Source organism: Chrysochloris asiatica, unplaced genomic scaffold (assembly GCF_000296735.1).
Source record: "Chrysochloris asiatica unplaced genomic scaffold, ChrAsi1.0 scaffold00030, whole genome shotgun sequence".
NCBI lineage: Eukaryota > Metazoa > Chordata > Mammalia > Afrosoricida > Chrysochloridae > Chrysochloris > Chrysochloris asiatica.
Window position 1 is genome coordinate 15,739,801 of NW_006408548.1, and position 17,942 is coordinate 15,757,742.

The 17,942-nt window shown below is 37.5% G+C and overlaps 1 protein-coding gene across 1 annotated transcript in view; it reads left to right on the forward strand.

Annotated features, from left to right (window-relative positions):
- NGLY1 (N-glycanase 1) overlaps window positions 1-17,942 on the forward strand; it is a 99,404-nt gene that overhangs the window by 51,917 nt on the left and 29,545 nt on the right. Inside the window, exons 4-5 of the mRNA XM_006851618.1 lie at window positions 7,403-7,568; window positions 15,773-15,995. Of these exons, the coding sequence (XP_006851680.1) occupies window positions 7,403-7,568; window positions 15,773-15,995 (389 nt within the window). The remainder of the gene's footprint in view (window positions 1-7,402; window positions 7,569-15,772; window positions 15,996-17,942) is intronic.

Genomic DNA, 17,942 nt, shown 5'->3' on the forward strand with positions numbered 1-17,942 from the left:
TCATTTTCAGTGGAAATTTCCTACCTCAGTCAGTTCTGGATGGGGTTTTGGATTCCACCTATGGTCTTGTGCAATGTAAAGGCTCCATAGGAAGCCTCTTTCACTGGGCAACTTCTAGTCCCCTTAAAGATATTCCAATCAGTTATAGACTGAAGACGGACTTATAAGCTTTCTGTAGTGATGATTCTGACTATTCCTTTCTTCCCCCGCTCATGTGTCTGTTTTACAGTGGTGGACAAGGGAAACCAAGATTAAAAAAACAGCCAAACATCTTAACATTATTCCCCTCTTTTACTCTTCAAACCATGCCTCAGTTCCTGTATCCCGGAGCCCTATTTGTTCCAAGGTTGTGCATACATCATCATTTACCTCTCTCGCACTTAGCCAATGCAAACGTGCCTAACTGTTCTCCCATCAGCCTTGTTCTTCCGTTACCCAACTCCTCCTTGTGTATTGCTTGTGCCCCACCCCCACCCCCCAACACCCAAGCTTTCCTGTGTCTATTCCCTGCTCTGTACTCTATCTTCCCCTCCCACCTTTTGGGTGGGTTCTTTTCTTAGTCTTTTACAATAATGGTCCTATGCAGTATTTCTCCTTTTGTGACTGACTAATTTCACGCAGTGTAATGTCCTCAAGGTTCATTCATGTTATGCAGTGGCTTGCAGCTTCCTTGTTGTTCTTCCAGGTAGCATAGTATTCCATTGTGTGTATGTACCACATTTTGTTTATCCATTATTCAATTGATGGGCATTTAGGCTGTCCCCATCTTTTTGCTGTTGTAAATAGTGCATGTATGAACATTGATGTGCATATATCTACTCATGTTATGGCTCGTATTTCTTGTGGGTAAATACCAAATAGAGGAATTGCTGGATCAAAAGGTATTTCTATTTCCAACCTTCCAAGAAAGCTCCATATTGTTTTCCAGAGAGTTTGGACCATTTGCAATCCCACCAACAATGGGGAGGGGGTTGTCCCAGGCTGTCCGCATCCTTGCCAGCATTTATTGTCCTCTACTTTTTTTATCTTTGCTGTTATCGCTGGTATGAGATGATATCTCATTGTTTTGATTTGCATCTCTGTGATGGCTAGTGATTGTGAACATTTCTTCATATGTTTGTTGGATGACTGGATCTCCTCCTTGGTGAAGTGTCTGTTCATGTCCTGTGCCCATTTTTTAATTGGGTTATTTGTCTGTTTCTTGTAGAGGTGTTGTGGTTTCCTGTATATTTTAAAATGAGTCCCTTTTCTGATGTGTCGTTGCAAAAGATTTTTTTCCCATTCTCTGGATTCCGTTTTTACTCTTTTGGTGAAGTCTTTTGGTGTACATAAGTTTTAAATTTTTAGTATGTCCCTATCATCTATTTTGTCTACTTTTGTTTGTGTGATTTTCAAAATGTTTGGTAGTCTGTGTATTCCCTGTATTAGAGCCCTCACGTTTGTCCCTATTTTTTCATTGATGACCTTCATAATTTTGGGATTCACATTTAGGTCTTTAATCCATGCTGAGTTGTTTCAATCTTTTGCATATTGCTTTCCAGTTCTGCCAGCACCATCTGTTAAAGAGATTATAAATCTCTTGCCCATACAATATACGTAGGCACTTTGTCAAAAATCAGTTGGCTGTATGTCCATGGGTTAATTTCTGGATTCTCAATTCTGTTCCATTGATCAGTGTATCTTTCATTGTTCCAGTTCCAGGCTGTTATGACCACTGTAGCCATGTAGTAAATTTAGAAATTGGGGAGTGAGAGGCTTTGCTTATCCTTAACCAAAGAAGAGAGGGAGAAGACATAAATAACTCGCAATAGAAACCACATGGGCGATGTCACAATGGAACCAAAGGAAATCAAAAGGATAGGTCTTTGTGGTCTCTTTCCTTTTCATATAAAGTTTGTAATTGTCTTTTCCATCTCTTTGAAGAATGTTGTAGGAATCTGGATTGGGATTGCATTATATGTGTAAATTGCTTTGGGCAGTATTGACATTTTCACAATGTTGAGTCTTCCTATCTAGGAACATGGTATGTTCTTCCACTTCTGTAAGTCTCTTTTGGTTACTTGTAGTAGTGTTTTGTAATTTTGTTTGTATAGTTCCTTTGTTTCTCTAGTTATGTTTATTCCTAAATATTTCATCCTTTGGGCAGCTATTATAAATGGTATTGCTTTCCTCATGTCCTTTTCAGTGCAGTCATTGTTACTATAGAGGAATCCAACTGATTTTTGTGTGTTGATCTTATACCCTGCCTCTTTGCTGAATCTTCCAATGATTTCTAGTAGCTTTTTTACTGAGTCTTTGGGTTTTTTTGTTGTTGTTCTATGTATGTGATCATATCGTGTGCAAATAGAGATTTATTTCCTCTTTGCCAATTTGGATGCCTTTAATTTCTCTATCTTGCCGTACAGCTCTGGCTAAGACTTTCAAAACAATATTGAATAGGAGTGGCAACAAAGGGCATCCTTGTCTGGTTCCCGTTCGCAGAGGGAAGGCTTTCAGTTTCTCCACTGAGTGTGATGTAGCTGTTGGTTTTGTATATATGCTCTTGATTATGTTGAGGAATTCCCTTCAATTCCTACTCTATTAGAGTGTTTTTATCAGGAATGAATGTTGGATTTTGTCCAGTGCCTTTTCTGCATCAGTCAATATGATCATGTGGTTCTTTTCCTTTTTCTAATTTATATGGTGGATTACATTGATTGTTTTTCTAATGTTGAACCATCCTTGCATCCCTTTTATGAAACCCACTTGGTCATGATGTATTATTTTTTTGATGTGGTGCTGGATTCTGTTGGCTAGAATTTTGTTGAGAATTTTTGCGTCTGTGTTCATGGGATATTGGTCTACAATTTCCTTTCTTAGTGATGTCCTTTCCTGGTTTTGGTATGAGGATTATGCTTGCTCCATAAAGTATTAGGAAGTGTTTCGTCCTCTTCTATATTCTGGAATGATTTGAGTAGAATTGGTGATAGCTCTTCCCTAAATGTTTGGTAGAACTCACCCGTGAAGCCATCTGGACCTGGACTTCTTTTGGTTGGGAGTTTTTTTGATGACCTGATCAATTTCTTCTTTTCTTATGGGTCTATTCAAGTTTTCTACTTCACTGTGTGTAAATTTAGGTAGGTCATGTTTATCTAAAAATTACCCATCTCGTCTAAGTTTTTGAATTTGTTGGAGTGCAACTCTATAGTATACTGTTATTATCCTTTTGATTTCCTTTGGTTTCATTGTGACATCACCCATGTGATTTCTATTGCGAGTTATTTGTGTCTTCTCCCTCTCTTCTTTGGTTAGTTTTGCCAATGGTTTGTCAATTTTATTAATCCTTTCAAAGAACCAGCTTCTTGTCCTGTTGATTCTTTCTATAGTTTTTCTGTTTTCTACCTCATTTATTTCTGCTCTTATCTTTAATTTGTTTTCTTTTGGTGACTGTAGGTTCCCTCTGTTGGTCTGTTTCTAATTGTTGTAGATGCTGTGTTAGTGTGTTAATTTTGGTTCTTTCCTCTTTTTGGATGTGCACATTTATTGCAATAAATTGTCCTCTCAGCACCGCTTTCGCCATGTCCCAAAGATTTTGGTATGCATATGATTACAAATTGTTTGTACTGAAGGAAGAAGTTCATGCTGCACTTAAAATATCAGTGAAAAACAAGGCTTCAAGGAATTGATGAAATAACAATTGAGATGCTTCAACAAACATGTAATACTGGAAGCACTCATCTATGTCAAGCAATTTGAAAGAGAGTAACCTGACTTACCAACTGAGAGAGATTTCTATTCATGACCATTCCAAAGAAATGTTACCATATGGAATATGGGAATTATCAAAGAATATCATTAATAATACATTAATTTGCTGAAGATAATTGAAAAACAAATACAAGTATACATCAGTATTGAACTTTCAGAAATTCAGACTAGATTGAGAAGATGACATGGAACATGGGATATATGTATCATTGCTGATATCAGTTGAATCTTGACCTAAAGCAGAGATTTATCAACAAGATATGTACCTATATTTTATCAGTGATACAAAGACATTTGACTATGTTGATCATAACTAAGTTAGGATCACTTTATGAATGAGAATACTAGAATACTTAATTGTACTTAAATGCAATTTATACATAGATCAAGAGGCAGAACAAAGTGATACTATACGGCATGACTAAGATTTTAAAAAGTGTGCAGTAGAGTTGTTTCCTTTTATTATACTTAATCAGTCTGGATGCTGAACAAATAATCTGAGAAGTTGGACTATATGAAGAAGAATGCAGCATCACGATTGGAGGGAAATTTATGTACATTCTACAAAATATACAGATGTTATGATCTCACTTGCTGAAAATGAAGACAACTGATTGTGTTTGAAGCACATACTGGTGAAGTTAGAAACTACAGACTACACTGGACCAGTAAACAATTTTATAATGGTTAAAATATTGACCCTCTCAAGGATTTCATTACTCTTGCATTAGCAACCAGTGCCCATGGTTGAAGCAGTCAGGACATCAAATGATATATTACATTGAGCAGTCTGCTGTAAAAGACCATTTTAAAGTTCTAGAAAGCAAAGCTGTCACGTTAATGACTAAAGTACACCTGACTTCAAATATGTATGAAAGCTGGACAGCAGAAAATAAAACAGAAGTATTGGTACATTTGAATTGTGGTGTTACCAAAGTATATTGAATATGCACCATGGACTTCCAGAAGAAAAAAAAAAAAATCCATCTTAAAGAAATAAAACTGAATGTTCCTTAGAAGTAAGGTTGACAAAACTTTGTCTTGCTTACTTTGGACATGTCATCTGGAAAGACTAATCACTAGAAGAGGATGTCATGTGTGTAAAGTAGGGGATCATTAAAAATGAGAGAACCCCTCAATGAGATGGATTGGCATAATAGCTGCAACAGTAGACTTAAATATTTCAAAGATCATGAAGATGGTGGTGGTGATGTTTTTAGGCGCCATCGAATCAGCTCCGTCTCATAGTGACCCTATGCATGATAGTCTGGCCCTGTGCCAGCTTCTCAGTCATTACACTTGAGCCCATTGCTGCTGCCACTGTGCCAGTCCATCTCACTCGTGATCTTCCTCCTTTTCACTGACCCTCCACTTTATCAAGCATGATGTCCTTCTCCAGGGACTGGTCCCTCCTGATACTGTGTCTGAAGTATCAGAGACATAATCTCGCCACCCTGGCTTCTGAGGAGCATTCTGACTGTACGTCTTCCAACACAGATTTGTTTGTTCTTCTTTTTCACCAGGTCCTAATTATGTTTGTGAACCGACTCCATGGCACATAACAACAACAATTATGTTTGTATTTACATTTTTTGGCTGTAGTAACTTTTCTGATTCTTTTAGATAGAGTTTAAAAGACCCAAGGTTTCTTCTTTGTTGCCTATTAGAAAATACTTTTATTTTTCCCTTCTACTTGATTTGTTTGCTGGGTGTGAATTCTCTGTCCTCAAAATTTCAAAGATTTTATTTCACTGTTTTCGGTAAGAAGTCTGGTATCATATTCTTTTTTTTTTTTCTTTGCAAATACTATTTTTATTTGCTTGGAGGTTAGGGTTTTGTTTTTATCCTTGCTGTTATGAAATGTCACCATATTTTACATAGTTTTGCCTATTTTTCATTTGTTCTGGTACTTCAGTTCTTCACAGGTTTGTTTCTACGATTTCTTTGAGAATTTTCTCTATTTGTTATTTCTACTTTTCCCCCTAAAATTCCTAGTTAGTATTTGAGAATTTTTAGATTTCTTCTCAGTGTCTGCTTATTTTGTGTGTTTGCATGCTGCATTCTCAGAGAGTGCGTTGGTTCACACTTCTAATTGATGGATCATTTTAAGCTATATTTATTCTACTGTCTGGTATCATTTATACTTCTTTATTTCAGTGTTTAAAACTTAAACATTCAAGGTCTTTAGTTTAGTTGGTCTTTCTCTGGATGCGGTACACTCTCAAATCTCTGAAGATATACTTTACTAGTCTTTTTCTGTATCCCTTGCAGTTCCTGTTAGCCTGTCTGTGAATACTGCATCTGCTTCCAGGCACTGTGGGAAGATGTAGGCCATGATGTGCACAGTGGGATGTGCTAAGAGCAACTGTCCTGAGGTTGGGGGTTCCTCTTTCTTTTGTGACCCAGGCATCCACACTCACTGCCCAGAAGGGGTAACAGCAAGGGTAATGGAGGAAGAACTTAAGAGTCTAGCTGTTTTTGTTGTGGAGCCTAGCCAGTTTCCTTAATGTTTGCTCCAAGGCCCCTCCCTACTCTGTGGATCCTGTGGTTCATATACCCAGGATTTTGACACCCCCCCTTTTTTTTTCTTTTTTAACTTTTTATTACCATTCTCTCTGGTTAATTCTTTTCATCTGTTTTTCCTTTTAAATTCATTTTCCTTTTAAAGGAATTTCTTATAGTTACTGATCCCTTTTGAACACTCCTTTGTTAATGCTGTATACCCATTGCTGTGAAGTTGATTCCAAACTCACAGCGACCCTGTAGGGTTTCTAAAACTTTAAAGCTTTACGGGCGCACACAGCTTAATGTTTCTCCCATGGAGCAGCTGGTGGGTTTGAACTGCCAACCTTTCAGTTAGTCCAATGCTTAACCACTGCACCACCAGATTTCCTGAATGCTCTATGGTGGTGGTGGTGTTTATGTGCCGTGGAGTCGGAACTGACTCATAGCGACTCTGTACAGGTTTTCTGAGGCTGTAAATCTTTACAGGAGCAGGAAGCCTTATCTTTCTTCCACGGAGCAGCTGGTAGTTTTGAACTGCTGACCTTAAGGTTCGCAGCCGGATTCATAACCACTACCCTACCAGAGCTCCTTGTGAATGCTCTATAGAGTTTAAAAATTATTATATTTTTTTAGTAATTTGAAGTGCTAAGAATTGACAAATGCATTGCTTAATTCAAGTTCTGGTCAAGAATTCAGCATACCCCTGCATCTTCTATAATAGAACATGCTCATATGTTGTTATTAAGTGCCCTTGAGTTGGTTCTGACCCTTAGTGACCCTGTATAGGGTTTCCAAAGAGCAGTTGGTGAGTTCGAACAGTTCAAACCAACTTTGAGGTTGAGTGTTTATCCTAGAGCACCACACCTGGTCTTTATCTGCAGAGTATTCCCGTATATTCCATATATGAGTATTTCCTCTGTATAGTCAGATACACAAAGAAAAAATAAATCTTATCTTAGACTCTGACATAAATGTGACTGTTTCCTAATACTAATGTTATAAAGGTGTTATGTATAATTAATGTTTCAGTGAGTCTATACATCTCATCCTTTATTTATGGAATTATAGAGTAATAATACTTTTATTATGTAAGTTATTTTTATAAAACATGGATAAACACTCATTTTGGTAATTTTTTTTCTCTTGTTAGGTTTCTGCTAATTCAGCCATTCTAAAAACGCTTCAGTCCAACATTCAGCATGTCCTGATCTATGAGAACCTCGCTCTTCAGGAGAAAGCTTTGATGTGTATTCCTGTCCAAGAACTAAAAAGGAGATCACAGGAAAAGTTATCTAGAGCTAGAAAATTAGATAAAGGTAAGTGACTACATAATCATGCATTGCTAAACCTTCATCACTGCTAAATAAAGGGAAACATTGTAATAGTAACCTTTTGCTGTATACATTACAACTATCTAGCCAGTTTCTACACCCATTCCTTACCAACAAGTTGTTATTTAAAAATCAGCATTATGGAAAATGGAAAATGACACCACTTCACAGAATGAAAGATGACTACATCGTTATATAACTGCCAAATTGCTTTATTTCGTAACTGTCAAGGTCCTCAGAACCATGGCCCAGCCAAACTGACAAATAATCTTAACCATCACATCTGACACATAGGTGTTTAATACTGCAGATGTGTATTGTTAATGCACAAGATAATATATTTTTTACTGTTGTCATGAATACCTATCAAGATAGTAGGTAAGTTAGAAGTAAATGTTTGAAATTTTAAGAAATACTATAATAATATCATTTTATTCCATATATATTAGGCACATGGACTTATCTATTAAATTTTTGTTAAACTTTCTGTTAACCTGAATTTGTATATACAGTTTAAGCATTGTTATGTGAATGTTTTTACGTATAAAACTCTAGACCATGAAATAGTTTCTAAAACCCATTATCACCTAATCAATTCCAGCTCATAGGTACCCTACAGGACAGAGGATAATTGTGTTATAGGATTTCCAAGTCTATAATCTTTATAGGAGTAGACTTACATAGTGGCTGGTGGGGTCAAATGGTTAACCTTTCATATTCTAACTGAGTGCTTAGACTACTGTACTACCAGTGCTCCTTCCATGAAATATGATCTTGTTAATCTGTGATTTTAATGTGAATCTGACAAAAATTATATTCAGAACTGATCATATGTTTAGCCCATTTACTAGTTTTTTAATAGAGTGTGACTTGGAAACCAGCTTCTTGGGTGTCAGTTCTGTTCTGCCGCTTACCATCCACCATTACAAGGCCAGACTGTCCCCTAGTTACAAACATCCAACTTATATACACCCTGAGTTGTGGACCTACTCCCATAAAATATCCAGTAACAGTTCCTGAATCATTAAATGAACTAGTACCAAAGTTTATTGAGAATAGTGTAGAGTTCTAAGTTTGACCGTTTCTACTTCCAACTTTGAATTCACTCTCCTCAGACTGCAATCCCTTATGAAACTGATAAGTCAAGAGAAAGGAAAGTGACATTCCCTGGGCACCAAGCCTTGCAGACACAGCATGAATTAATAGCTCAGAGGAGGCAGCTAGTCAGTCAATGGCACAAGATTTCAAACCTTGCCCGGGTTTTTTCCTCACTGCTGGCTAGTCACACCTCGCTCCCCATTGTTTGAGGTCTAGGCCTGTTGAAGGTCTGCATATGGTGGTAAGTATACTTAAATGACATGGCCATGCAATGCAGGTCAGTCTTGTTGCCCACCTGTCCTGGGCTACACCGCTTGTCCAGTGCCAAGATCTTATACATCTTGTGCAGCTCACTTTCCTAGCTGGATGCCACACCACCCAAATTCTAGTGGCTTGAAGTACATATAGTAGTTCATATTAACAAACAGTTACTACTTTACAACAGACATCAAAGCAGCATATTTTTCATATTACTGGTGTTGCACTGTGAGATAAGCACTGAACCTCAAGGCCATTTTGAACCTCACAGGGTCAGTGGTTCAAACCAGCAGTCATTCCTCGAAAACTGTACAGGGTGCCTATTAGTCAGAAACAATTCAATGACACTTAGCAACTGACAATGTATTATTATATAAAATGTACTTTAGTGTTTAGTGCTTTTTATGCATAGAAATGTACGATGTAGACTATATACTAAGACAAATATTTGACTAACTGATTTTAGATACTACCCATGCCTAAATGTTCGATTTACCAATTCTATTTAAAGACAGATTTAGGAATGAGCTATCTGTAATCCAGGGCTTGCCTATAATTATAAATTAGTAAAACAATCTTTGTTTTTCCTTTTCGTAGTTTAAAGATACGGATGATAATTTCAAGAAATAAATGAGTCAGTATATGTAGATGGCTCAAAACAGTGCCTGCCATGTTCATTACTTAATAATTACTGTTGTTATAAATAGTCTTAGGAGTTTCTACAGTGTTTGTTTGTTGTTGTTTTTTAAGTTTTATTTTATTTATTTATTTATTTTCTTAAATGTTTTATTGTGAATTATGTGATAGTTTACATGGGAGAACATTAATTTTACATTCATTCTATTGTATATCATCTCATTGCCATGGTTACAATCCCCTCCATGGATCACCAACCAACCAAAGGGTATACCCTACAATCCTTCCCTCTGTACCCCCCAGGTCTTCAGCACACAATCGCTCTCCCTCTCTGGATCTAAAGTCTCCAGCTGCTCCATAGCTCCACGCCATCATCTCTGCCTCCATTTCAGGCATCACTGCTTCTCTGGGTAGGGTCCCGCTCTCTGCTCTTCTCCCTTGATGGTCCTAGGGACCTCCGCTCCTAGACTAAAAAGATAATCACTCCCCTCCTTGCTATAAAACATCTACCTTTACATTTCCAACCCTCACAATCAGTCCTGATAACAATTATTCACTGTTGTATCACACGAGACCCATCTGCATTTCATTGCATCAGCCCCGCCTAGACAGATTGAATGCTACTCACTGGAGATTCTACCGTCCTCCAGGCCCTCTGGATCTAGGTTCCCTCTTGAAAGCTTGTAAGCCAGTCACTTCTTGCCTTTGTAGCGTCCCCAACCCCCATTTTGGGTAGCTAATGTCCAAGTTGCCAATCCCTGTCAACTCTTGTGTGTGGAGGTGGTGGGAATGATAAGAAGAGAGGGCATATGCATAAGAATACCCACACTTGCAGATAATACCCACTTATCTTGGCTTCAGTGATTGGATGATCAGAGCTCAACCAGAAGTAAAAAGAAGAGAAAAAAAAAAAAAAGTATTCTCATACAATTTGATGAACTTGACCTACACCTATGGAAGCAGTAGCTCAAAAGAGGGAACAAATCCTTACAGCAAGAATCATTCTCACCCTCTACAGCGTTTTTTACTTCGACTTTTTCTGTAACTGTTTTTTGTCTGTTAGGTCATATCTTAATATTGATTTCTCTGGGGAGATTAATTTTTATTTAGTCTTTGTCCTGGTGCTGATAGGTACCTTCCCGATGGTTCTGACTTCTTGTTGTCATATGTACAATAGAACGAGTTGCTGCTGGTTCCTATTTCATCCTCATAGTCCGTACTGTGCTGTAACCCATGATTGCAGCCACCATGTCAGTCTGTCGTGTGAAGTTCTTCCTCTTATTCACTGACCTTCTACTTCTTTAAGCTTGATGCCAATCTCCAGGGACTGGTACCTCTTAATAACATGTCCATTGTATGTTGAGTTATGAAGTATTGATTCCTTGCTTCTAAGCAGCATTCTGGCTGTATTTCTTCTAAGGTAAATTTATTCATTCTAATGGCAGTCCAAGGTATACTCAAGTATTCTTCACATTCATAATTCAGAGGCATGAATTCTTTAGTCTTCCTTGTTCATTGTCCAGCTTCCACGTGCATATGAGGCGATTGACAATGCCATGACTTGAGTCAGGGACACCTTAATGTTCAAAGTGATGTCTTTATTTTTTTTTAACATTTTGAAAGGGTCTTTTGTAGTAAGCAGGCTTATTCTATGTAATATATCATTTGATTTCCTGACTGCTGCTTCCATGGCATTCATTGTGGATCCAGTTGAAATGAAATCCTTGACAACTTCAAGCTTTTTTCCATTTGTCATGATGTTGTTTATTGGTGCAATTGTGAGGATTTTTGTTTGATATTGAGAGGTAATCCTTATCGAAGGCTGTACGTAGTCTGTGATCTTTATCAGTAAGTCCTCTTCATTTCTATTGTAGGATAGGAGTGACAACTTCCAAGCACTCTATGTGTTGGAACTTGCAGTGCAGGGAATTATTTAATGTCTTTTCTAGCCATAGTCTTGACAAACTACCAGCAAACAACTTTTTCCAGATAGGTCTGGGTAAAAGAAGGTGGGGGGAGATGCTGATGGATTCTATGATTTACTTGTGAGTGATTGTTAAGAAGATTGTGGTTATAAGCATTTAGAAATCTAATGAGGGGATTGATCAATGTTACTGTTCTGCTGGGTTTTAAATGAGCCATCTCAGAAGCAGGAGATGGAGATCTCACTACTATCAAAGAAGAGTTAGGAGTGGAGTGCTTCCTTTGGACCCTGAGATCCTTGCACATTGAACCTCCTTCACCCAAGGACAGAAAGCTGTGAAGTTGGAGGAGTGGCAGAGGAGCAACAGCAGCAAAACCAAGAGTCAGAACTTGAGACAGAGGGGAATACCTCCAAGCACTTAATTCAGTGGAGGGTGGGTTTAGGTTTACTGACCCCTGGAGCTAGAGCCTAGTGCCTTGAGGCTGAAGCATATGAAAAAGTGATGTATTCTCTGGTCATCTTTTATCATCCCTAACAGCTTTATAACATTGGCCAAGCAGAGAGAAGTCTGCCTCTGGGCATAGCTGAGGAGAAGGTATCCTGAATGAAACAATTGTGCCACATTTCAGACCCTGAATTGTACTGTGTTACTTCTCTAATAAACCCTATTACTATGAGCATGGTGTCTGAGTTCTGTGTGGCCATTGCAAGAAATTATTGAACCTAGTTGAGTGGAAAGTGCTATGGAATGGATGGTCTGAAGTGTCACATATTTTAGAGCTCAAATTGAAAGTTCCTGTAAGGGGTGTTCTGACTATATGTCTCTTCCTTTTTTAACCATTAAGTTACTTTTCATATATGTCATTTAGATCTTTTGCTCCTTCTTTTATTTTGGTGAGTCTGTCTTAGTTTTACTATGATGACATTTCCTTGTATTTAATGACCTTGGTCTTAGACTTTCATCTATGGGTCTGTTATGAGATTTTGGACAGTTCCTTATCTTCTTGAATTAAGTTTTGTAAAAAAATTTGTAAAATAAAGTTTTTCAATAAGTGATCACAAAGGCTCTGATCCCCTGGTGGTGTAGTGAGTTACACTCTCAGGGAGAAAGAGACTTTCCATGCCTGTAAAGATTTACACAAGCTTGGAAATCCTATATAAGAAGTCCTCGAAAACACTGAGTTGGAATTGATTTGTGTTTTCAGTTCACCTAACAACAAGGTTATGTCTAGCTTCAAAGTACTGTGTTTCTGTGAAGTCTTATGCAAAAATGGCAAACATTCTGTATAGGGGCATTGGGGTTAGGCCTTGCAGGGGCAACTCAGTTAGTTGTATGAAACAGCTGCAATGGAGCTGGGGAGGATAATTAAAATATACAGACAATTGAATGTAAATCAGGATCCAGCAAATGCAGGAAGCCCAATATAAAAACTATTATTTTGCCAGATGAATAAATTACAATGAGGAACATCTGAAAGACAGAATAATCTTTTTTGTGTCCAGTACATTTTCTCCCTCTTGGCAAATAATCAGGAAATTGTTCAAGGAACTCAGAATCCACAAAAGAGAATATCAGTTAGGTAAATAGTACAGTAATCTTGATGCATTTGTGCATTTATCCTCACAGTGGATATGATCTTGGTAGTGTATTAATAATCATTCAAATCCATTAGCTCCCCATAAAGTTTGGTGATGCTTCTTTCTGACATTTGCCCTAACCTTTTTTTTTTTTGGTCACTTTAATTGTATACATGTCCTTTGTAGAGAATTTGGAAAATGTAAGAAAAACATACTGTCCATAATTCTATCATATAGAAAGACTACTTTCAAGATTTGTGTATGTATTATTGCAGACTTAAAGTAGAGTTTTAGTTAAAAGATGCAGGAAGGAATGCCTCAATTTAGTAGCAGAGGTATTGTGAAAATGGGTAAAATTGAGCTGCTTTTTTAAAGACCATGAAAAAAGAGTCAGCTTTATTACCTAAGATGTCAAAGGACTTAGTAGTGCTGGGACTGGGGATTTTTTTGTGTAGTCAGCAGCATGCTTGGAGGCAGAAAAGTACAAGCTCTATTTGGGGAACAATGAGTAATACAGTCTGGCTGTGGAGAGAGAGGGTATATGTAAGGCAGTAGTGGGAGATCAGGTAGGCTGAAACATATTTTTGCTAACATTGAATTTCAGGCAGAGAAATGTAATTTCTGAATTTATCTTTATACTTTTTAACTTTTCTATAAAGAATTAGAGATAAAAGAGCCAAGGGATATATCCAGTAGAAGAAAAGCAGAACAGAAACAAAGGACTGAACAAATTATGAGGAAGCACATATTTTAACTTTGAAGTTATTGATTGAATCTAAAGCAAGAATATTACATAACCTTGTCAGAAATGAGAAAATACAATGATTTCACAGGGAAGTAAGGTGTCCTTGATTACTTAATCCAGCAAGGATGAACATTGAAATTTTAAGCAAGTGACTTACATCAGAATTATGTATATGGAAAACTAATTCATGATTTGGTAAAATGAAGGAAAATCAAGAGAATATAAGGATAAATGAGTTGAAACAATAGTTAATAGAGTAACTAGAGTATTGAAACCGTAAGGGAGAAGATGGATGCAAGACTTGTTGGAGTGGTAAAATCTATATGGCTCTTGGGATGGCAGGAGCAGTTGATGGGATAAGGAAGATGTCAGAGATGACTTCCTTGTTTTGAATCCGGTGGGAACAGGTTTGAAGGAATATGAGTTTGATTTGAGGTACCTGGTAGACATCAGCTGGATGAAAGCCTGGAACTGTGTTAAGAGGAGGTCAACCCTTGAAAGACACTTTCAGTAATAGGTAAACCAGTGCAAGTGTATGAGATTGCCAAGGTTGAAAAGACAAGGGGTGGGGAGAGACTGCAAAGATTCTAGAAAATAGAGTGGTACCAGCCATAGATAGGAACCCTGGTGGCACATTGGGTTAATCACTGGGCTGGTAACTAAAAGGTCTGCAATTCAAACCCACCAGCTGCTCCATGAGAGAAAGTTGAGGCAATTTACTTCTGCAAAGACTCAGACTTGGAAGCCTTCCAGAGCAGTTCTACCCTCCCCATAGGGTTGCTAGAAGTTGGAATCCACTCGAGGTCAATGAGTAGTGAGTGGGTGGCCACATATGTTATTTAAATTTAAGTAAATTTAAATTAGAAATTGAACTCTGTGTTCACATTAGCTGTTCACATTCACTACATATGGCTAGTGGATACTCTGTTGAACCATGCAAATGCGGATTAGGATTTATTTCTATTATTGCTTGAAGTTCTATTGGATACCACTGCTCAAGAATCAGCTATAAAAGGATATGGGAAAAGAAAGAGGAATCAGTGAAGGGAATCTAATCAAATAAGTGATGTGGCAGCTATACTGTGTATAGAAAAATTAGATTGGGTTGTGAGTAATAATAACTTGACCCCGTGGCAGTTTGGTGGCAGTGGTGATCTATCTCTAAGACATTTTCAGAGACAGAGACCTAGGTGCCTTCTGTTGTTTGGCTCTGCCATACATACTTCATAGTTTGAGATAGGTGTTAAAGTAATTACATCTGTAGACTAGGCATCAGGAAAAAGAAACATCAAAAAGATTGTATTGCTAAACTAAGCTTTTTTTTTTTTTCTACATTTTTTTTTGGAGTCTCACAAAAAGCTTAATCATTTGGCTTCAGTTAGCTACAAATTAAGATAGGACTTGTAGTCTTAGCTGGTATATTGTTATCCCATGTCCATTGTGTAGTGCTCCTTAGTGTTTATATTGTTTTAAGTGCCTTTGAGTCAGTTCTGACTCATAGTGACCCTCTATAGGGTTATCAAGGAGTGTCTGGTGGTTTTTGAAATACCAACCTTGTCGTTAGCAATCATTTTTAAAGATTTTTAAAAATAAGACTTATTTTCGTACCCTCCTCTGTGCGTCAAGATCAGTGCCTGACTGATAGTAGTGCACATGGAGAGGTCATTATGTTTAACTTGCATGTTAATGCATAATATTGGTTTGATGTTACAAAACTGTAAACACCCAATTGTCTTAAAGGTACAGTTGCACATGGCATTGTATTTCTTCCTGGTTCATGATATACTATCATTTGTTCTTACATATATTTGGAAAACTCTTTTAAATAATCTTAAAGCTTCATATATTTCTGCCTTATACTTGAGAATAAAAGATTTATGTGTATTTTGCTACAGAAATAGTGACTACTAATTTTTTCTGATTTAGATCTTACTTGGTTCTTTTTCTCAGGTACTGTTCTCAATGATGAGGATTTTCTTTTGCTGGAACTTTTGCACTGGTTTAAGGAAGAATTTTTTCACTGGGTAAATAACATTATGTGCAGCAAATGTGGTGGCCAGACAAGGTCTAGAGGTGACTTATTATCCCCTGATGCTGATGAGCTGAAGTGGGGTGCAAACAGAGTAGAAGATCATTACTGTGATGTATGCCAGTTCAGCAGTCGGTTCCCAAGGTGGGTATGCACTGGACAATAAATTCATTGTAATCCCTTAGAGGTTGGATATGAACTTTCAATAATTTATTAAATGACCTTTTTCATTTTCATCTTAATTATTAGGAACATATTACTTTAGAACAGGGGTTGGCAAACTATGTTTTAGTGGAGCATAGACAGGCTGCAAACCTTTACGGGAATACAAAGCCTCATCTTTCTCTTATGGAGCAGCTGATAGTTTCTAACTGCTGACCTTGAGGTTAGCACCCCGATTCGTAACCACTATGCTACTGAGCTCCTTATAGTATTTAATAAATATAGTTTTGTTCCTAAGTATAGTACTTAAAATGTACTCTTGGTGTGGTGCTGTAGGATCAGCACTGGACTGTGAACCACAAGGGTGGCAGTTCAAACTCACCAGCTGCTCCTCACAAACCCTATAAAGGGTCGCTATGAGTCAGAACTGGTTTGATGGCACTTAACAACAGCATCATACTTAAAATAATCTCCACATAACGAAGCAAAAGTATAGTATGCTGTTGTTAAATGTATTGAGTCAATTCCAACTCATAATGACCCTGTATAGGGTTTCCAAAGAGCAGCTGGTGAGCTTGAACCACCGACCTTGTGATTAAAAGTTAGCTTTCCATCTAGTGCATTATCCTGCAACGCTATACCAGGACTCCACAAAAAGTATAGTATGGTCATATTGTTCGTAAAGACAGAAGTCTTATAATTAGGATTTTCCTTAACATCATGAAACCTATTCGCCTCTTTCAAACCTTGTATTTTCCTATATCTCTGAATTTTAAACCCAGGAAATACAATCTTCTTAATAAACTAATTGTTGAATTTACAAACCTCTTATCAAATTTTACTAAATTTATAAAATTTGATTATATAAGCAAGGAAGAAAGGGTACTAAGTTTTCTAAGTACTTAATTTGGGGGGCATAGAGATTCAGTTCTGTTAACTAGGAACCAGCGCTAGAGTATTGAGGAGATACAGGATAAATAGAATCTAATGTCCAATAGCTACTTCAATCAGAGCAGACTGTGGAACAACATATGCCCCAGGGTGTTGTCAAAATCTATAAAGCAATCATCTAGCAATTAGTAGAGGCTAACATGTCTGTGAGATTGTCATACTGTGGTGGCTTGTGTGTTGCTGTGATTCTGAAAGCTATGCCACCAATATTTTAAATACCAGCAGTGTCACCCATGGTGGACAGGTTTCAGATGAGCTTCCAGGCAAAAACAAACTAGAAAGACGGAATGACGAACTACTCTGAATATTTAGTCACTGAAATCCTAATGAATAGCAGAGAAACACTGTCAGGTATAGTGCTGGATAATGAGCCCCTCAGATTGGAAGGCACTCAAAATGCTACTGGAGAAAAGCTGCCTCCTCAAAGTAGAGTTGACCGTGATGACACGAATGGAGTAAAGCCTGTGGGAGAAAAGCCCGTGGGACCTTCATTTGCTGATGGAGCACAACTCAAAATGAAGAGAAACAGTTCTAAACATCCATTGAAACTCGGAGCATGGAATATATGAAGTATGAATCGCGGAAAATTGGAAGTTGTCAAAAATGAAATGGAATGCATAAACATAGATATCTTAGGCATTAGTGAACTGAAATGAACTGGTATTGGCCATTATGAATCTGACAACTACATGGTTGACTGTGCCTGAAATGACAAATTGAAGAGGAATGGAGTTGCATTCATTGTCAAAAAGAACATATCCAGACCACTCATGAGGTACAACACTGTCTGTGATAGGATAATATCCATGCGGCTACAGGGAAGCCCAGTTAAATACCACTGTTATTCAAATTTATGCACTTACCACTCACTAAAGCCAGTGAGGCTGAAATAGAAGAATTCTACCAACTTCTTCAATCTGAAATTGATCAAACATGCAATCAAGATGTATTGATCATTACTGGTGATTGGAATGCAAA